Genomic DNA, 22,317 nt, shown 5'->3' with positions numbered 1-22,317 from the left:
GTTTATGTGAGTTACAGTTAATGCGTGGTTGAACTCATTGCTGTAAGAAAGACGCATTAAATTCAGACGGTGTTACTGCATTTTTCACACTTTTGTTATTTAAATTAATGTAATGGTCCTCCTCAAGATAGGAATTTATTAGATCCTGCATACCAGGTTAATGGCATATCTAAATAATGTAACGTAAGCCCAACTTGTAACAATGACTAAAATAAATACACAAAAACAAAAAGTTTTTCAAAAACGTCATTAAAAGAAAATAGTTTATTTCTCCTATACAAATATTGGCAACACGGTAGTCCTCTCTCAACAAAAATTAATCTCAGTACAGTATTTGTTAAGTCTACCTTTATGGTCTCACTTGCTTCGTTAGCGTACACTTAGTTTACAATCGGTACCCTTTATTAACATGTATGCAGGGACAGTCCATGAGATTATAGCAAACTGTCCTCTTTTTCGTATTTTAAATAAAACGGCTCTCAGTTTTGCCCTATCCGATCTAACTGAAGCTGATACATCGTCAATAATAAACAACATGTTTTCATGGTAAGATTTACCTTTCAATGCTTTCGGCGCTAAGCGAAGAACTGGTTCCTTGCCTGTGTACCGAAGGAGGGCGTGGACGTGGCGATGATATGGTAGCGGTTGCAGCAGAGGCTAATTTTCCCATAGGGCTACGATGCGCTCGTTCAACTTCTATTTCTTTATCAATTTTTAAAAGAGATTTAACTATATCTATAAATACTTCAGTACAGTCCAAAGAGTTTTCTAAGACCCACACACACCCCATATAACATTATTATTTCGCCTAGATCTATTTTCCAAATCATCTAACCTTGTTTCTAGCTTCAGTAGTGTATCCTTGTTGACACAATTTTCAACTTTACTTTTAGTTTTATCTAGATCGCTTATTATAGAGTTAACTCCTACCTCGAGTTGGTTAGTGATATCCTTAATTTAATTCTGATCCTTTTCCAATTGCTTTTTTTTCCTCTATGGTAGACAACCTGGTTAGAACACCTTGTAAAAGTTCTTCTATGTTGTTCAGCTTACCTAATTTGCATAATGTTTGTTCAACTTTATCTCCAATTCCACTGGTAGTATTAGTAGTTTCTTCTATGTCCTTATTTCTTGAGATTTTCTTTCAGGTTTGTTATCCTTTTTGTCACTCATTATGTATTCTTTGTTAATTGCCAATGCTTAAAATTCGTGACAAGAATAAAAACTAGCTAGGCGCCGAAGAGGACGGGAGCGGTTCTACAACATGTCTGCACTTAACAGTTGCATGTTATTCGAGTGTCCTCAATAAACGTTTTCATCTCGTACTTTTAGTTCATTTACAATAATTTTGTAGACATATATATCCAAAACAATAGAAAATAATAAACGTTGAAACAAATATCATTGGTGGTATGAGTTTATAATTTTGTCCAAGCTTGATAGCATTTTTAGCGGAAAGTTCATCTTGTATTGCAAAAGTTGTAGCACTTTTACTACTCCTAACACAAATTGCAGTTTCTACAGTATATAACAATATTTTGAATTCCTCAAATTTCATAAAAAATAAAATGTATGTTTTTGGTGGAAAAGATCACATGTTTTTGGTAAATATTTCCTAATGAAATTTCTACCAATACACTGTGTCCAATCGTGATCTACATCAATATTATTGAATTTGAATGCGTGTGTACTCCTTGACGAACTTCTTTACCGAACGAATTTCTCTTTGTAACATTGTCAAGTTGTTTTGTGTATCTGGATTTGTTAGGAATTCACGATTGTCAGAGAACATATCTCCCTCCTCAAGTGAACAAGCGTGCCAACATTCGTTAAACAATAGGCTGCTTTCATGCCATCTTTTCTGATATGTCAATATTAACGTCGCCAGAAATTCCAAATGATGAAGATTCTTGAACAAGCACTCTACACCTTCCGGACCATATAACTGATTCTCTCCACCTAAACTAAGATAGGTCAAGTGACCAAATCTGCTCCATGACAGCATTGTTAGAAAATCATCAGATAGATTGCATTCATCCAAAGCAAGTTCTTTAAGTGTTGCTAGACTTTCAATGCCTTTTGCCAATCCCGACATTGGAAATCCCGGATTCAAGGATAAGTCTAGTTTTTCAAGAAAGGATAAATGATGCATGTGCGAGCACATTTCTTGCTTCCCTTTCTCACTCATACTTGCGGAAGTTAGTCTTAATTCCTTCAAACCGGCAACTCTGCAAAAATTGTGTGATAAATCTTTTACTGCGTCACTTGTGTTGTTTTCAGACAGATCAAGCTCTTGTAGTTTGGGAATATGAATAAGTGACTTTGATATTATTGAAATGTCTTCCTCATTTAGAGCTACGTATGATAAGTTCAAGATTTGAAGTTTGGCCACGTTTTGAAAATTCTCAGATAAATCACAAGCTGCATGTCCGACTCTGTTGCCTTGTAGATCAATTTGCAACAGATTTGGTAAGTAGTGTAAGGATGTTGCAATAAGGACAACGCATTTCTCATTTAATCCAGCGTCTGTAAGACGCAGATATTGCAGACAGGGTGTGTATTTGAAACTTTCTGTCAGACTACGGACAGCACCCAGAGATAGCATAGTTGATATTAGTGTGAGCTGTTTAAAGGGCAAGGTCCTCAATGTTTCAGCTGTGTTACCAGATACACAACACTCGTCTTCTAATCTACTTCCAATATCAGAAAATGTTCCAAAAATCTGCTTTCCCTCACGTAATTGCCGTTTTTGGCCACTGACAATAATAAGAACATGTAAATTAGGAATGTGAGGTTTCAAGGAATCCGCAGATATTTCGCAATCGTTGAAAGCAAGTTCCTGAAGTTGTCCACCCTTTGCCCCGTACAATATCTGTTCGGTTTCCTCCTTGGAAATAGTGTGTGCTGTTATTGATAACGATTTCAAAGACAGATGTGAAACAAAGTCAGCCATTGCCTTCACTGTAAATGAACAATTTACTGACAATTCTTTTAAGTTTTCTTTTGTTAAGCTGCTCGTTCCAGTGTGAAATGCCTTTATGAGTGCATTCACATTTCCATTGCCATCTATATCCAAATTAGCCAGTGATTTAAGTTTCCTAAAGCTTTCGGCAAGTCGTTTAGTTTCATCAAAACTAAGAACACCAAAGTCATTCATAAAACTCGTATCCAAGACCAGCGACTGAATTTGTGTCAAACACGACAACAGCATTGTGAACACTTTTACAACCACCTCCGTGCATGATTTATCAAGAATATTATGAGAGCTTTTGATTGTAATAGATGCTTTGTTAACAGATGTCATCACACTTTGTCTTAGCGCACTTAATTCACTATTCAGAAAGAAATCAAAAGCAGATAGCTTTTCAATATTTCTATCTAAAAATATGTTGATGTCAGGATTCTGAAATAATGGTTGTAGATCTTTGCTTAATGCCTTTGAACCAGATTCAAGCTGCAGCAGTAAGGGTAACATCCAAGGGTCTTTTTCAGTATCTTCAGCTCCCAAGCAAGCAAGTTCACCGAGTTGAGTCAATGATATGTGTGATAATTGAACAACATGTGGCAATACTACTTCGGAAGCTCTAGTACCTACACCACAGCAAAACCGCAACAACAGAGCCATATCGCTGATATGTTCTGTACTGATCTTTCTCAAGTATTCGTCAAACTTCTCTCTATTGGAGTCAAACAAATATCCAAGATATACCCCAGCACACATCTCCTGAAATGTTTTATGAAGGAACATTATATGTTCCACTGCTTGTAGTTTAGACTTTTTTCTTTCTTTTGACAGCAGTCCAAGGTGACACGACTTTTCTAATAAATGTGAATCAAATTCACTCGACTGAAATGTCAATCTATCTTCAAATAGCCCTGTGATTGCTACTTTCCCTATTGGTACCAGAATGCTTTTGAGAAACTGCTTTATTTTATCGATATCCAAATCTTGACCGTCGTATTTTACTTCTTTGTGCTTAGCAAGGTAGAGTGTTGCTTCTTCGTAAAGGTTCGTCATTGTGTCAGGTAATTCACGTGTCGCTCCCCACAGCAGACATATCATTGTTAACATCGCTGGGATTTCTGATAAGCTTGCAATATTAGGAGAAACTTCTATCTGCTTAAGTAAAAGGATTGCATCATCTACTACTTTTTCTTTGAATTTAGGAGGTGGTTCGATTTCTTTGCTTTGTTGAAGCATATCGTCATCACTTGTGCCGGGCTTGTCATCTGCTACTACTGACAGGTACGGATGTGTTTTCGTTTTTTGGATGTCATCGTACACTTGGTCGTTCTTGTTTGCTTTCTTATCGTTAGATATATTATTATCATTTTCAGATGCTGATTTAACTTCCTCTTCTTTCCCGGCTTCATCGTTGTCCTCATCATCATCGTCATCTTGTTCTTCTTCATTATTGCTGTCCTCGTCATCATCCTGCTCCTCATCCTCATCGAGGTCGTCATATACTTCATGCTCTACTAATTCAAAATACTTTTTGTTGTCGATGCTATCTATAACCTCTATGTCTTGGTCATTCTTCTCTAGCTCTAACATCACGTAGTCGATGTAAGGAAGGATTTGGAAAAAGCGACATACATATTCTGCTATATGATCAAATGAAAATGGCAGCAGCTGCACGTGGGTACACATTCCGTAACATCTGATGTACTCTGCAATTTTATGAGGCCTCGTAGTCACAATAACCGGGCTTTCTTGTAGCCATTTATTTGACAACATGTTTTTTATATCCTTATGTTGAAGCACTTTTGAAGCTTCATCGTAACCGTCAAATAAATAAACTACAGAACTTGCTTGTGACTCAATATATGACTCCAAACCTTGTCTATATACTTTGGGAAGGAGTTGGTCTTGTATTGCATCGATGATGTCCATGTCTGACTTTATTTCTCGCAAATCAAGTGCAAACAGTAACTGATACTTAGAAAAGCATGGTTTTTCCGAATGTGTTGCCCAGTCATAAGCTAACTTGGATACGGTTGTACTTTTCCCGGCTCCCGGACCACCCCTTACAAGAATACGATTTAATGGAAACCCATTATCATCTTTCAACACTAAAAGTTCTTCGTGGGAATTCAGTTGGCGTTCTGCTTTACCTGAAGAAGTCTTTAGATCTTGAAGGAGTTCCATGTCTACATAAATGTCATCAATGTTGGCACATTCTTCTGGCATTCCTGGAAGTAACGGCACCTTGCCTCGTGATTCTCTGTACTCTAGCATGAGCTGTGTTCTGCACACTGGTGGATCAAATAACTTCCCTACAGTATAGAATAAAGTTGGAAGATAAAACAATAATGTTAGATAATAAATATGTGGTGGTTGTTTTGTGTGTGACAAATTATTTCATATTTATTTTAGTAATTTTCTTTCCCAGACTAAAAAGACTACATCTGTAGAAGATCTACATTGAAATAAAAAGATTTTCTATATATTGTACTAAATATCTAAAAGTATTTTAGATCTTTCGAAACACAGGGTGTCCCAAAGGCTACTGCATCCAATCGACTCATTCAATACCAAATGCAATTTAAGTCTCTAATTATAAATGTTATCGTTTTTGACCTGATACAGAATTGAAGATTTACAAATGAATTTCCTCTCCGGAATGAAATATTGAGTTTTGCCTACTACTGTATATCTATAATGTGATTTTCCTAATAAAATGTAACAGTAGTAATATAGTTGAATGCTCGTCTGCAATAATTTATAACAAAAACATTGATGTTTTCATTAGCATGTACATTATTTAATTGTATAATTGTTAATCTTTTTAAATATGATTTTAAATTTGCTATAGTCATTATGTAACATTATTAAATATGTGTACAAGTAAAATATGCCTAAATTCTTGCAGTTTAAACTACTTTTGTGTACCTTTTGCTTCACTTTGTTTCTCCTCTGTTGCCTTTCGCTTAAGACTCGAAGCAAGATCAGATACTTCACTGCTTACACGCTTCAACCCTCTTCGTGTCTCATCTGATACAGCTTCAAGCTGAGCTTTCAACGATTCCTGTACTACTTTGGGAATTTTGCTTGTCTGTACACTCAAAGCTTCGATTTGACAACCAATTGACTGTTCAACAAAACTTGGAATCTGTTCAGTTGCTGCCACCAGATTTTCTAGTTGTGGATTCAGATTCGCTTGTACTGTCTGAGGTAACGATTTCCACTCCTCCCTCATTTCTTGATAATTTTCTTGAATGGTTTGACGTACTACCTCTTCCATTGCCTGACTAAATGGTTTGAAAGCTTCTGTTTTCATATAGGTTGTAATTGGTTTAATTAGAATCTGAAAGAATTGACAAAATAGGTAATATTTCTTATTAGGATAATTAACATACTGTACAGAATTACACAATTAAAGTTTCATGCTACTCTTACACAAACACAAATCAAGAACGTGTTAACAGTTTCAATTCAAGGTAAACTTGAGAGTACAAAAACATGAAATTTATTTTTATATTCAAACTGACTATTTTTATATGCAAATAGCTATGGACTGATGCTTATAGGACTATCTATATTATATACCTAACTTACGTCGTTTAATTCCGATTTCAAATCTTGCGTACATTGTTGAGTAAAGTGACTGGGTTGAATTCTGCCTAGGTTATTTACGAGGGCAATGATTGTCCTGAAGTAATCGGTAAGAGTAGTGCTATCGACATACAGATTCCCACTGATCTTCATGTGGGATAGTGAATTACGAATATCGCTTACCTATCAAAATAAAAAATAATTGCACTTCGATCTACTACAAATCTATTACAAGGTTATTTTGCTGGTAGGACTATTCCGATGGTAATTGTTTGCTTACCTAAAGCATTTTCTGTTTTAAACAGTGTTTTGCCGTCGGCTTGTATGAATATTGACATTAGTTATTTTTAAAAAATTATTTCCAAATAACATCTTATTGAATTGAAAATAATTTGGAATGGGGTTTCGCCAATATTCTAGCAGGGATGTATAAAAAATAATAATATGTTTATACCTCCCTGATTCTAGTTCTCACCTTTTTAATAAGGTCATGACATGGGATATCTCCCTTGTGGAAATCGTTGAATCTCTTCATAATCATCAATATGCTTGCTACATCAAAGTCTCCAATACTTCTATAAACCTGATCCTGTGGGAGACGGAGCATAAATGCTTTCGCCAATTCAACTGGATCTCTACCAAGAAGCGTTGGGTTAACATTCTTCCAAGGTATTGAAGATGCCTCATATTTGTTATACAAAGCCCCCTCTACAGCCTTACCCCATTGAACACAATCTGGACATGATCCCTTGTTTGGCTTAGGCTTTCCTTTCGAAGGACAACCCGATGGACTTCTACAAGATGGAAGTATTTCCCGTCCTTGGTGCCATTGTTTCAGTGTCTCTTCGATACAAGAAACTGCAGTGGAACATAAGACTTGCATGGCAATATGGCATCTTGTGTAATTATCCTGGTCTATGTCTGCCATGGATTTCTATGGGATAGTCAATAATATAGCTACTATAATCTAAACAAATTGTTTCACTGGAAGCAAAGATAAATTATTTTATATAAAACACTATTTTGATAAGCTCTATTTCAACTGAATGTATATTTTATCTTTACGTACTGCCTCGCAAATCGTTAGTCCCTGTTTTTAAAATATCATTTGAAATCTTATTCTCATTCCTACTTTGTTGGACTTGTGTGTACTTTGCTTGATTCATAACAATAAGTTGTTATTTTTATCCCGGACACAATTAGAAACATTCTGATTGGATGCACCGTAAATCGGTTAAGCAAACCTAGCTGCATACAATGAATTGCATTGTGGTCCCCTTCATTGCTAGAGGGTAATTAAACCTAGCGAGAGGGTATGTTGGTTATGTACACGTATATTAATTTAGTTCACATTAACACTTATTATATAGCGCATATTATTTCTATAAAATGAATCAAAATCAGCGGCCCTTTACATCAATTACTATCAATGGTAGGCAACCACTAACAGTCCGAAATGGGGTTTGTTCTAGTATATGTATGCCTAAAGTAAATATAAGTATTATATTATAATCCCGTGTCTTTAATCGCCATTTTTGAAAATTTTTGTAATTTTAATCTAACAATTATCGCCCTCAGAATGTGAATAGAAAGCTATATAGTCTATCGTACTTTACTACAATGAAGCTTGAAAATGTATGTTTACACAATGCAACATACCTGTCGTTATATGAATTCCTATTCATACATTTATGTGAATTATCGTATCTCCGCCTGCCTGCTGTAGGCCTATATTATTCTTTCCGTGATAGGCAATACAGAAAACATGAATTATTCATTATACATATTCCTCTACTTGTGATTACGCACGAAGCGTAACGAAACCAGAAATGAATGGAAATGGTTTATATGGATTATGAAGTTCAATAAATACGAAGTCTTTGCCCAGCAGTCAGTTGTAACTGGGTTTTGAGTGGGTTCTTTCTTTCCGTCAACCTTTCAAATGACTACTAATTAGAGACGACAACTCAGGCCGTGTATTTACTATCTTCTTTTTATAAATTTCTAATGACAATTTGTATGGCAGTACAAAGATTCTTCCCTCACTTTTAGTTTTAAGACTGGTGGTGAATGCACGTGCGTGATCTCATATTTTCACTAGAGATCAAATATCAAATAGGCAAGATTTAGTTTAAGGATGTATTGTCCCACAAAATCATGAAAAATAAAGATTTTAAAAAGCAGACTTTGAATAAGCCACTTTACAGTTTTAATGAAGTTATTCACTTCCATGAGAAAAAAAACAAAAATAATGTTACTTATAAAAAAAACAAAATAAAAGGTTAAATTTAACCAAAACCCCATTGTCTAACAGACAACTTGAATATTTTTAAAATTACAGTTATTTTTTTGGCGATCCAATTTTTGGACAAAGTGAATAACTATTATGTGACATATTCAATGGCATATAGAATATTCAACAACAAACAACAACAACATTTAACAATTATTTTTTCAGGGTGACTATATACGGTATCTTTAATATAATGGAAACAATAAATTGTTAATTAATTAAAATGTGTTTACTCTATAATTCACAAATGGTTTTTTAACAAGAATAAAAAAAATGTCAAAAAGAGACAAATTATAGCTTGACATGATTTCAACAGTCATTAAACCCCAAGGCAATATTATTTACAACGCAACAGATCTATCTTTATTTTTTGAGATATTCTTTGTAAAGTATCTCAAGTTTGTGACAACTGATTTCTGAGTCTATCGTCGAATCATTTGTAAACAATTACCGTCTCATGCAGTTAAATAAATATTTAATATATATTAAATATTAATCATTATAAATGTCATATTAGATGATACAATTATACTAAAGGATATAAAGAATAACTTTATGATTTAATCAACTAGTTTGCTATAGCCTATCTTGAAATTATATACATACTTGTCACAGTCAAAAGTGCACTATTTGCCAAGTTATAACAACATAAACTGACAATTGGTATGAGCTACAAAGGCACGCTCGCATAACCTCTTGGTCGTGCCCACAGATAGTTTATCCCCAAGAGCCCATATATTTAGGCCTACCTACTTGTGTTATACCAAATAATTATGGAGACTGAGAGATTGGAATGTTTCATTCATCGCCAAGCAATACGTGTGTACAAACGTATATTAAATATGTTGAAATAGTATTTTTAAAGAAATGTTGGTTTGTCTTCAATATTATGATGCTGTACTCGAGCTGTTTTTCAGGTATTAAAAACAATTATCATAGAAGGAGATAGGTAAATGCGAAGCATCCTCGTATTATTGTGTGCGGGTATTTTTCAGCATGGACATTTATTAGACAGTGTATGCAACGATCGGAAAACATCCCTAGTTGGAGCAAATCGTTGAAGCTAAATAATTAAGTGGAGTCAACTTAACAGGGTTACATCAGGTGGTTAAAATCAGTACCGAAAGTATGAACCAACTTTATAGGCCTATACCATCGAATAAACATTCTAAAGTAACGCGAACTTTTCCATTACGTAAATTAATATATAGATACTGTTGCTTTCATTACACTATCCTTTACCATGGATCTGAAAACGAACACGTCATAGTTGTTTGTATTTTTGAATAATAAGAAGTTCCGAAACCCGCTCGAAAAACCACAACTCTTTCCAATATTTCATCCTTAATAATCAAATCGAAACAGTTTCCCACTATAAATACCTTGAAGTTACTTTAACGTCGGATTTAAAAAAGAACCAGCATATATCCCAATCTGTTATTAAATGTAACAGACTTGTGGGTTTTTATTAAACGTTGTATTAAGACCAATGACCACCTTGTTCTTTTAAAACTTTTCACAACAATAGTAAGGCCAATCGTTGAATATGCAGCTCCCGTGTGGTTACCACATCAACAATGTACCATCAACCAAATCGAATCTATCCAAAGACGTTTCACTAGATCATGTTTTCCAGGCAATTTCCAAACTATATATTCCCTCCGTCCATCTTACGAAGCCCGACTTACCTTCCTCAAACTACCCCGGTTGTACCATAGACTTCAATTTCTTTAAGTTAAATTTGTCTTTACGTAGATTTTCTGGTTGATGGTGCATTGTTGCCCACACCAGTTTCTCGTAGAAATTATAAATTAGTTTTTAGGCATTTGGGTTCTCGTACCAATGCATTTTACCACTCTGCTTTTATTTCTTTTCCGAGGTTGTGAGGATACCCTCCCTATTGAAGTGAAGACTGATTTGTGCCTTTTTGGTTCCTCTAAGTTTTCCCTGCCTTATTTAATGTCTTTTGCTGTTAACTTGTTGTTTTTGTCTGTACCAGAAGGAGAGTACCCACATAGTGATTGTATTTTATGTCTTCTGGAAAATAAATGAATTGAATTGAATTGAAACTATGTTTATGTAGTTGATCGCGTGTGCACTGTTTGTTTGTTAGCAGCATTACTCAAAAAGTTATTGCCAGATCTTTGCTAAATTGAACACACAGATAGATATGTGGTCAAGGACCACTCCATTAAATGGAGGCAGGATCAACATTCTGGACCACGTTTTAGTATTATTTTCAGACCTTCTAATCTTAAAAGATAGGAGATAATTTTCAAAAGCCGGCGAGCTGGTACTGAGCAGTCTTAACGTAACAAGTAAACTCAAATTCAATTTTCTTTTTAATTCATCCGCTTGTTTCTGCCGTTTTGACAGGCTCGTCTATTATACTAAATGTACATATATTTTTTACTTAATTTGTTTTTTACTGTTTTTACAAGTTTTAAAGAATTCTGTATGCATGTTTTAACCTTTTATTTTCTATAAACAGGTCCATGTAAAACAGGTGATACATCTATACCTTTAGTATGTTTTTAATGCCAGCATATGTGTAATTTTTAATTTCATTCTTTAAAATTTACATCTCAGTAAGTGGTACGGCCCTGCATGGTTAAGCACCAGCTTAGGGAGATGATCAAAATCAGATGATCAAAATCAGATGAATGAATGAATATAATAATTAAAAAAATAATAATAAATATTATTTAAAAAAACAATGATGATGAAAAACATGTCCTCAGTAGGAATTGAACAGGGATCTCAACTGTAAAAGGCTGGATACATAACTATTACACCATACTCGCATTCACATGGTAGTAGTAAAATTAGCCTAATCCCAAACAGCATTAAGACACAAACATAACAAAAATAAATACTGTATACATTTTCCAGAGAAACCTTATGTAGGGGAATTTTACAATAGGCGGAGGTATGCACTGTCGAAGTGCCGTTCTAGTTTTATGATAATATTGATTGTGATGACAAAGAAAGTTTAATAATAACAACTTTATTTGTAGCCATGATTCTCCAAGATTTTTACGGCATCCTTTCTTTCAAAGGCATGCAGGTCATTCTTGAATTGTGAAACAGTTAAATCTGGCTGCGTTGTTCCCAACCACTCGAAAAGCGAATTAGATGCACTCATGAAAGGCATTTTACCGCGCCACACTTCAATCTTTGTATTAGGTACACGATAATGACTAGCCAAATGACGCCAATCCTTTACGGAAGAAATCGGTAGATCCAGCTTATCTATCAGTTCTGTCCGACATCCAATATCCAAATCAGCCAGTTTAAAACCTGATGTAATAAAGAAATTCATGACTACTGTTAAATTAATTTTAACAACATGATTATCAAAGCTACAGATGAAGTGACAACATAGATGAACTACGGATTGAGTGACTACACATACATACATATTGTGTAATGTATTTCAATGTTTTTATATTGTTGTATACTGTACATTTATTTTGTTTGAATTTATATAGGACCCATTAAAGAAGAATCTGCACAGGTTATCTTCTTTACAGTGAATACAAATAAATAAGCTAGGGGATTAAGTGACAAAGCTTGAATAATTTACTAACCTTTATTTGAAGATTCTCTAGATTCTGATGTTTACCAAACATACAATAACTGTGATTTATTAGATAATAACGATGATAAAAAGAAAATTTAAAAAGGGTGAACAATTTACCTTGTCTGTTTGTTCTCTGATTATTATGGGCAGATGGTAATACGGTGGGGCCTGCAAAGAAAATGAACATGCTGGCAGAACAAGTAGTGTTGGTTTACTAAGTAAATTAAAATGCATAGATCATCCCTAGTACCCACTATATTCCTGGGTGGAAAACCCAATGTGAGTAAAGCGTAGGGTTGGTAGATTAGTATTTATACCCCATGTAGGCTACTGATGTTTGGTTAGCACTCAATAAAGTGTTGGATGGGTAGATTGGTATTTATAGACCCCAGATAGGCCTACTCACAATGTTCCTGGGTGGAAGCACCAAATATGAGTAAAGTGTTGGGTCGGTACATTGGTATTTATAGACCCCATGTACTCACTATGTTCCTGGGTAGAAGCACCCAATATGAGTAAAACTCCAAGATAAACCAAGATTTACACAACTTAAAAGATGTTTGTATGAATCTTTCGGAGCTGTGGGTTGTACGATTTTTAACCTTCTCAGGTTTAGTAATATCCTATATTTATATAAATTTAACATCGCAACTGGTCTATATAAAGTAGGATCAATGCTAATTCTGTATTTTTTAATAATATAGTGGTGCATCAAATCACTGCTTATATACCTTGTGTTCTACCTCCACACCATATAGAAAATGATTCCTTTGCAATTGCTTGTAAATCTTCATCGTATTTCACTTTGATTGTAGCAAAAGAATGACCAGAGAAGATGTTGTTACTGGTCATCTCAAGAAGAACAATATTTTGTGTAGCATAGTCCTGAAGGAGTACTATAAAATAAAAATAATAAAGGACAAACATATTAAACATTCAAGAGCAATAACATTTTATCTGAAATGCAATGAATGTCCGAACTTTCTTCTGTTCTCTATTTGTCCTAATTCAGTTTGTCAATGCTTATCCTTTTAAAACTAAAACTTACGTTTCTTAATTTTGTCCATGTCTGCCTGAGATTCATTCAATGCATCAATAAGGTAACTACTTATAATCACCATGCATTTATCTTGATTTTTACTCTCAACAAAAGCCTTCAAATCGCTGAAAATTTGCTCTACTATTTTGCTTCCTTAGATTAAAAAAAAAACCCATTATATCAATTTCCACTTGGACAATAAGATACCCAGCAGGGGAGAGAGTTTGTTGTGGTACAATACAGTCAACTCTTCCAAAACAGACTTTTCTTTAGGTCTACAAGGTCGCAGATTCTTTTTTACCATTAAACACACATTCAGAATGCCAAACGAAAACAGTCATTAGGCCAGCCTAAGGGTGTCCGGTATTAGGGGAGTTGATAATAAGATCAAATAAACTAAAGAGAACTTCAGTAATACCTGGTCTGTAGTATCGTCTGAACTCACAGCTTTTTTCTGGGTTAACTTCATCTTCCACAGCATCCCTTAAACCATTCAAGAATTGCTTATTTTCACCAGCATGTATTAAGTGAACTGCAGCAGAGAAAAACATTGTTATGTAATTAATATTTTATACTGCCAAACAGAAATAACATTCACCACAAATTTGCCCTCAAACTACGACCACAGCATTTAAATATTTTAAAAATAAAAAAAGAAGTCAAGAAATCTGATTGGATTAAGAATTCAATTAATTTAATTTATTTGTCCACTTGGGAAATTAAAACTAATTGAATACTGCAGTAACTGTAAATGAAACCTTACGAGAGTTGATCTATCCAGTGCAAAAACAAGGCCATATACATGGCTGCAGTCGCGTTCTCAAATTTGAGTTAGTGTTTACCGACCAACCAACCGACCGACATAGTGAGCTGTAGACTCGCGTTTGCACGCGACTAAAAAAAACTAGACAAAATCGAAGTACAGAGTAGAAGAAATAATTGAATTTGTTATAACGTTCCTAAACCAAAAAAAAAAAACACTGGATGAATCCTGGATGGACTGCGATGCCAAACTAAAGCATTCTATAACAATCTTTACATTACAGCTAACGCATTAAGCATAAACAGTAAGCTAACACAAAATCTACTCTACGGCCAACTTTGGTAACATTTCTTAGCTATAAAGATAAAGGATGAGTACTAGAGAAAAACAAACCACTATAGATAAATTAAAGAGACAAGAATGTTGGGATTGGGGAAGATTTTACACAAAGGGTAAGAAAAATAAACCTATGAATAGGGTATGTGAAATTGTTGGAGCATCGCCGTTGAAAGAGATTCAGTATTATATCCGATATGTTGCTCATATTTGTAGAGGACCGAATACATATATTACAAAAAAAGATGCTGTTCCAATTCAATTCATAAAAGTACGATTTCAATTAATAAAATTATGGATTTTCAGAACCACGCTTTTTTCTTATTTGTAAATAATACTAAAAAAGAGAAGAAAATAAACAAAAAATAGGCCTATTATATGCCTACAAACAGGGTTCATCATGTTTTTTGTCCTTTTATACCTCACGTGTGGTGGTCACTTTGATTGGTGGTCGCGCTTGTGCGTCACTATTAAAGTAGAGGGTAAGTTTCCGCGTTTCCCCACAGGGGAGTGCTCCACCGAAGGTGCTGATGGGCCATTGGCGACCCATGTTGTTTACTTTTTTTGGGCATAATTGTTGTTGAATGTTGTCTGGCATATATGTACCGTACATTTAAATGCATTTAAATGGTTACCAAATTGACAAGCACTCGCTTCTTTTGGTATAGGTCCTACTATTAAATATTGTAAAAATGTAATTGTGAATTGTGAAAAATAAATGAATTTGAATTTGTATCTAAAAAGGTCCTTTTATTATATTTTTATTAATAGCTCAGCTATGTTGACATACCTTTTGCATTGTTTTCCTTTTCAAAACCTCTTTGTGTTTCGGCAGATACAGTATTGGATTTCTCTACTATTTTGAGAATTTTGCTTGTCTTTTCATTATTGACTTTCATTGATTCTTCTAAACGCTGATTTGTTTCGCGTTGCTCCTCTTGCATATTTTGAAGTATTGCACATTTCTTTGCTTCACTGAATGGTTTGAGTGCGTCTCTTTTCATGTCTGAAGTAATTGGTTTCAATTTGATCTAAAATAAAACCGAATAATGTTGTTGTTAGGGTAAATAACTTATTATATACGATTCATAAACAGATGACATTGTATTCTCGTCCACGTGTTCCAAACACAGATCACTCTCAAAAACGTGTTTCAGTTCAAATTAAGTAAACAAAATCACTGGTTTCTTTATATTTATGTTCTACATGCCACCGGCATAGCTATAAGGGTTATATTAAATTATATTAAACATATTGATAATGTTTTTCTAGTATCTACTTACATCGTTGAATTCCGATGTCAAATCTTTCGTAAAATGATCAGGTCGTTTTATTCTTATGCCATTCGCAAGGGCAATGATTTTCTTAAAGTAATCCTCCATGGTATCGCTATCCACATAGAGTTTATCATTGATCTTCATATGGCATATTTCATTTCGAATATCGTATACCTACGAAGAAACAAAATCAGTTTTCAACGTCGAACAAAATAATTAAAAGTCTTTTAAATGGTTTTGTATGTATGTAAACAGATTATAAAAAAGACTACTAATAGGAAAATTTGTTAAAGATTGATATGTACACATAGAGGAATACAAGTAGAATTATGTATGTAAACAGATGAAAAAAAGAAACCATTGGATATTAAAAAGAAAATGTGTTAAGGAATAATATAATGTAAAGAGATGAACAGATGATAACGAAACAATATTAAAAAGGAAAAATATGTATTATTAGAAAGAAAATTGAGTACAAAATATAACAATGTTATGTATATGGAAATTAAAAGTGGGCCGAATCGATGACATAAGAAAAAATATGTTGGTAGGCTTTACGTTTTATTACTTTACTTACCCATGTAGTACTAGTAGCAGCGACTAATTTATTATTTGATATTAATAGGTTTCGTTTTTGGAAAACATTCTGTCTGCTTACATTGTTAAAATGAGGATTGAAATGAGGATTTAGAATGGAGATTTTAGGATGAAAATATTTTGTCTTCAGTATTAAGATTTCTCTTAAGTATTGAGTTCTCACCTCTTTAATAAGTTCATAGTAGTTGGTGTCTTCCTTATGGAAATCTTTGAACCGCATCATAAACTTCAAGATGCTTGCTGCATCGAAGTCTCCAAGATTCTTATAATCTTCACCTTCTAGTAGATGGTTCATAAATGCTTTCGCCGATTCAACTGGATTTCTATTACCTAAAAGCGTTGGATTGACATTCTGCCAAGGTATATTATCCTTCTTCTTTGTTTTATCAATATTCCCATCTGCAGCCTTGTTTGGCTTAGGGGGTTCTTTCGAAGGCGGTACATACCAAGCCTTCTCTATTTCCTTACCCCATTCAACACAAGCCGGACAAGATTTATTTTTTCCTGTAGGTTTCTTTTTCGAAGGACATTCTGATGGACTTGTACAAGATGGTGTCTGTATTCCATGATGCCATTGATCCAGTGTATCTTGTATACAAGGAATTGCATTGGAACATAAGACTTGGATGGCAGCGTGACATCTTATGAAATTATCTTTGTCTATATCCGCCATTTAAGAGTTTCTGTGGAAATGATCAATAATTAGCAAGCTATTGGGGCTAGTAATCTAAACAAAACATATTTCAGTGATGGAAGGCAAAGTTAAATTATTTGATGGAAACATTGCCTTAAATGACGATATACTATATATAAAACAGTAACATAACATACTGCTAATATCAGTGTTATGTACTGGCTCTTAAAATGTTCATCTCTGTTTTGAAATTTCTAATTTCAAATCATGTACCTTGTTCTCTTTGTATGTAATATGCTGACATTGTGAGTATATTCATGAAATAAATTGAAATATTAAAATGAATTATTGTTCTTTGACTTGGCCAAATAAAATATTCTTGGATCCAACGCTGAACCGGAAACCGATTCAGCAATGTGTACAGTGAATTGCATTATGGTCCCTTTCATCATGTATCAATGCTAAAGAGTAATTGACCTAAGTATAATAAGAGAGCACCGTGTATTGTTGCTGATTTCAATGATTTAGCAATATAAATAAATTATTATATATAAATTTACATAAGGGCAATTTACATTCGGTAAATCACGCGTTACTTCTAGAATATTTACTCGATGGTGTATAAAGTTGGTTCATACTTTCGGTACTGATTTTAACCACCTGATAAAAAATACACGCACACATTAATACGAGGATGCTTCGCATTTACCTATCTGCTTCTATGATAATTGTTTTTAATAGCTGAAAACGGGTTAGACAGCTCGAGTACAGTATCGTAATGTTGAAGACAATCCGATTTTCTTTAAAAAATACTATTTTGATAGATTTAATAATACGTTTATTCAAAAGTATTATAGTCCTGCGGTACGTACATTTGAAATCGCCATTTTTTTTTCCGCTGAAATTATTGTTTATTCGAGAACCATCTGTGGGCACGACCTCTAGTGTTTAAAATTAATCATAATTAGCAGAACTTTACATCACTAAGGTCCGGGCCAATAGTAGGCCTACAGTGCGAAAACAGGATTTGTTCGAATATATGTATAAAGTAAATATGTCTATGTATATAATGCATTGGATTGAATCATCATTTGACAATTTCTGGAAGTAGGCCTATGTACATTCGAACGGTGGTATACTATTAGTCTAGACTACCGTACTTTACCACAATAATGTGTGGAAACTTTAAGTTTGAACATTACTGGTTATGAAATAACATACCTGTCGTTATTATGAATTGTCTTGAGGTATGATTCAATTATCGTATCTCCGCCTGCCTACTGTACTATTATTCTTTCCGTGGTAGGCGATGCAGAAAACATTAAAATCATTATAATATTTCTCACCTCCATTATGATTACGCATGAAGCGTGACGAAACCACACATGAATGAAAATGATTTCTATATGTGTTATGGGTGTTGTACGCTGTTTGTATGATGGCTATTGAATACAGTGGTTTGGACGGGTTTAATCACCATAGTCAACTTTTACTAGAGGCAAAGGAAATCGCATCCATCAATACCCCTCAACTTAACCCCTGTGTCTTTCATGTACAGGCTTTAGTTGATATCGACCAGTTGACTTATGTGTCGACTCATACGAAGACTTTTTATTAGACAAGGCTTATATTTAGTATTCTGTAGTGCTTTAATGTGAATTTCAATTATTTTTATAACACTTCCTTGGCCATTTTGCTAGTAGGCCTATATCCGCTTGAACGAGCATATATGGTAATCCATTTTAAAAATAATTTATCTCCGCCAAGGAGGTATTATGTAGTCGATCGCGTGTGTTTGTTACTTGGCAAATTTATCATTCTGAATTTTTTGGTGTAGATAGGTATATACTTTCAGACCATGCCTTTTGAAAATCAAGAAAATTGATTTATTAATAACTTCACAAATAACAAAAACAAAAATTATTTTCTGACCGGCTAGTGTTAAAAGAGACAATTTTCAAAAGCCGGCGAGCAGTCTTAAAGTAACAAGTGTACTGAAATTGCATTTTCTCGAGAACTACTTATCCAAAAAACATTTTTGGACAAGAGGCAATTAGGGTTATAAAGTGATACGAGTAGTATCTATTTCTTTTAAAATCCACCCGCTTGTTTTTCGCGTTGCTGATCCATTGTTAGTCAAATTAAACTATTGTTATTTGGTAATTAGTTTTTTGACACATGTGAGTCCAACAAACAAATACAAGGAAACCAGTATTGGTTAGCACTAGAAACCATCATTTGACCACAGAGAAATGGGGTTTGCCCAGAAGCAGAAGTTTTTTTTTTTCAGGACGAACGTGGGCAGAAATCATGAATAATTAATGAATAATTATGACATAATAGGAAATATTATAGAGGGCGCTATATCATCATGCAGAGAGATTAAATAATTAGTGTAAACAGCGTTTGCCAACCGAAATGTTTGGTCTAGTGGTAAAGGAGTAACCTATTACACTGGAGCCCTCGGTTCAAGGTCTTTCATGAACATGTTTTTTTTTTATAGTTGAGAGAGATTATTTAGAGGGTTAGGTAGTCCAGTAAAATATCACCTTCACCATTGCACAACGTTAGTAGTTAGACATTCTCACCGTAGGTTCTATTCTGTTGCGTCGCGTAAAAGTTGGGATTTGCGGAGAAAATGAAGTTTTTATACGCAGTTTTTGCTTCCTTTCGTCGTTTACATCGAAAATGACGTCATGAGCCAAAAGTGAATGACACGCCATTGTCGATATTTGCGTTCGTATTAAAAAGTGAATTTTAAATGTACAAATATGGTATTAATTATCTGTATTACATTGTATTATTATGTATCACATATATAACAAGTCATTTTGATAAAAAATAAGTCAAATAAATATGAAAAACAAAAGAAAATTGTGATTTTTGCATGTCATCTAAAATGACCTTCCATACAATGTGATAGCGCCCTCTATAAGTATTGATACACTCGCACTTCACACTGCAAGCTTTCTGTTGTTATTCATTCATTCAGAAATACAATTTAGGGAAGGAATTGAATGTGTTGTACATCAAAGGGCATTATTACTTGTTTACTATATTATATTTATGATGTTTTCCCCAAAAATAATTACTAGTATGTACATTTTGCGAATTGTAGATGTAGGCCTACCTGTATGGTATGAAATTTAAAAAAGCTGTCTGCGCGGTCTGTTTTCGGTAATTAATCGTCTTCTTCGCTCTCACTATCTGATTCGTCACTGTTCTCATCATCCGAGTTAAAGGAGTCGTTCTCAGCAATCACATCGATCAGTTCTGTTGGAAGAATCTCGCTTTCACACCACAAAGGCCCCATTAAATCGTTATCGCCAACACACCATCCGTTATTGTCTTGGGGTTGCGGTGTTAGTGCTGGTCGTGTCGCACTAAATCGGTGTTAGCGAGCTTCCAGATCCTGACTCGATAGTTCGATCGTGCGTCGTATATGTTGATGCAAGCATCTACGCGACGGTGGAAAGTTAGCTAAATCAATGTTTTTTTTAACACTGATTATTCCGTCTTTTTCCTTGCATTTCCTGCGAAGAAAGTCAAATCTAAGTTCATCGGTACTCCTTGCTTTCGATCGGGATCCATATAACAGGCACGTGAACTCTTCCAGTTCCAACATTAACTCTTCTTCTACTTTCTCCTACTTTCTTGAAAACCTCTTCAAATGTTGGATATTTTTCGACAAGTTTAATGGCCTTTAAATTTCCTTTTCCCTTGAACGCGCTGGTCGTGTCGCACTTTGTGAACGCATGCAGCCCTAGAATGGCATTACATCGACTTGGGGTGATTTCAGTGGTTAAACTGGTGAGATCGGTTATTCGTCGATTCCTGCCACTGCCTGTATCGAATAGGACCTTTGCATTAATGGACGAAACAAAATGTAACAATATAAGAAAAACATCGCTGTCTGGAGATCGAACAATAATGCGATCATGTCCGTTGTCTGATGGTAATCTGTTGACAGCGTGAGGTGAAGAGGATGAGATGCTCACGCGCGCTGTCAAAAGATGATTACGCCCCACGATCACGTGATTTTAGTACCAGCGCGCGTGTGTCCTTCCTTATTTCATTCTGTAGGCCTACATACGTATATTATACTTACAGAACATGCCTATTGATTTTCAGGAAAATTGATATTGGTCATGTCACAAAAGCTTATCTTCCATCGATGTATTAAATAGCACACTCTGTATTCTTTTAACATGGACATATTCTTTGACATGGACCAAAATATTAGTCGACTGGCCGAGCGTTTATAAGCCATAAGTGCCATTAAAACATTTGAACACTCAAAATGACATCGCAAACATTTCTTCTTATTTGAAATGTTTTCTAAAATAAATTGTCGTCACCACGTGTTGTTTTATAATTTAAATTGTTTGTAACAATGCGTCTAATTTGTGTATTTTCATTTGATTCTCTATGCTACAATTACCCCAAACTTAGATACCATAGTCCATACATGGTTGTATTGTGGCTAGGTATAATTTTATCAATAAATGTTTATTTAAATTGTATGAAATCCTAGATAGTAAATTTAATTTTGCACGGACAGCTTTTGTTACCGTTGTAATATAGTGCTTCCAAGATAGCTTGTCCTTAATTTCGAGTCCTAGGCACCTGACATGTGAAACATTTTCAATACACTGGTTTTCTAAAAGAACTTCAAGTTTACAATATGGAATATTTTTATTTTTAATTAACATGCATTTAGTTTTTTATTTATTTTTAATTTATTCTTTAACATTAACTGTCCTTTGTAGAATATATTTAATAATATCAATTGATTTTTCCGAAAAATATATAACAACATCATCAGCATATATACAGTACAGCAAGAAGCATTTGTTACAGATTGTGATATGTCGTTAATGAAGATCAAAAAGAGAACTGGGCCGACACCACAATTTCAATGTTTCTTTTTTTCTGATATCTTATTATCATATTTAAAAACCTGTTTTCTTTCACTGAGGTAAACTATTTAATATCATTATTCATAATACCGTAGTTACGTAATTTTTCCAAAAGAAGGGCGTGATCAACAGTATCAAAACATGTGGAGATATCTAAAAAACATGTTCCGATTATTTTATGCTCATTTAAAGATTCAATCCATTTATCAATAAACCTATGCAAGCAAGTCATTGTTGAGTGATCTTTTCTAAATGCATATTGGTCTATATTTATTATTATTATAAATGAAAGTAAATTGTAATACTAGAAAACGATAGCT

At 34.3% G+C, this 22,317-nt stretch overlaps 2 protein-coding genes across 2 annotated transcripts; both read right to left on the bottom strand.

Moving 5' to 3' along the window:
* Nucleotides 1-276: 276 nt before the first annotated feature.
* Nucleotides 277-8,294, bottom strand: LOC144851512 (uncharacterized). The gene is made up of 5 exons (XM_078709019.1): nt 8,216-8,294; nt 7,032-7,490; nt 6,560-6,739; nt 5,894-6,308; nt 277-5,277 (listed from the first exon to the last, which is right to left on the bottom strand). Exons 2-5 carry the CDS (start codon nt 7,482-7,484, stop codon nt 1,667-1,669), a joined length of 4,659 nt encoding a protein of 1,552 aa, XP_078565145.1. The 5' UTR covers nt 7,485-7,490; nt 8,216-8,294; the 3' UTR covers nt 277-1,666.
* Nucleotides 8,295-11,572: 3,278 nt separating this feature from the next.
* LOC144852135 (uncharacterized) lies at nt 11,573-18,346 on the bottom strand. The gene is made up of 9 exons (XM_078709857.1): nt 18,300-18,346; nt 16,608-17,127; nt 15,854-16,021; nt 15,361-15,601; nt 13,890-14,003; nt 13,481-13,624; nt 13,164-13,328; nt 12,550-12,600; nt 11,573-12,149 (listed from the first exon to the last, which is right to left on the bottom strand). The coding sequence occupies exons 2-9, from the start codon at nt 17,115-17,117 to the stop codon at nt 11,857-11,859; spliced, it is 1,686 nt and encodes a 561-aa protein (XP_078565983.1). The 5' UTR covers nt 17,118-17,127; nt 18,300-18,346; the 3' UTR covers nt 11,573-11,856.
* Between the last annotated feature and the right edge of the window lie 3,971 nt (nt 18,347-22,317).

The sequence above is a fragment of the Antedon bifida genome, chromosome 9 (assembly GCF_963402885.1).
Source record: "Antedon bifida chromosome 9, ecAntBifi1.1, whole genome shotgun sequence".
In the NCBI taxonomy this organism is placed as follows: Eukaryota; Metazoa; Echinodermata; class Crinoidea; order Comatulida; family Antedonidae; genus Antedon; species Antedon bifida.
The sequence above is the reverse complement of the archived record's forward strand: the minus strand, read 5'-3'. Positions and strand labels throughout refer to the sequence as shown.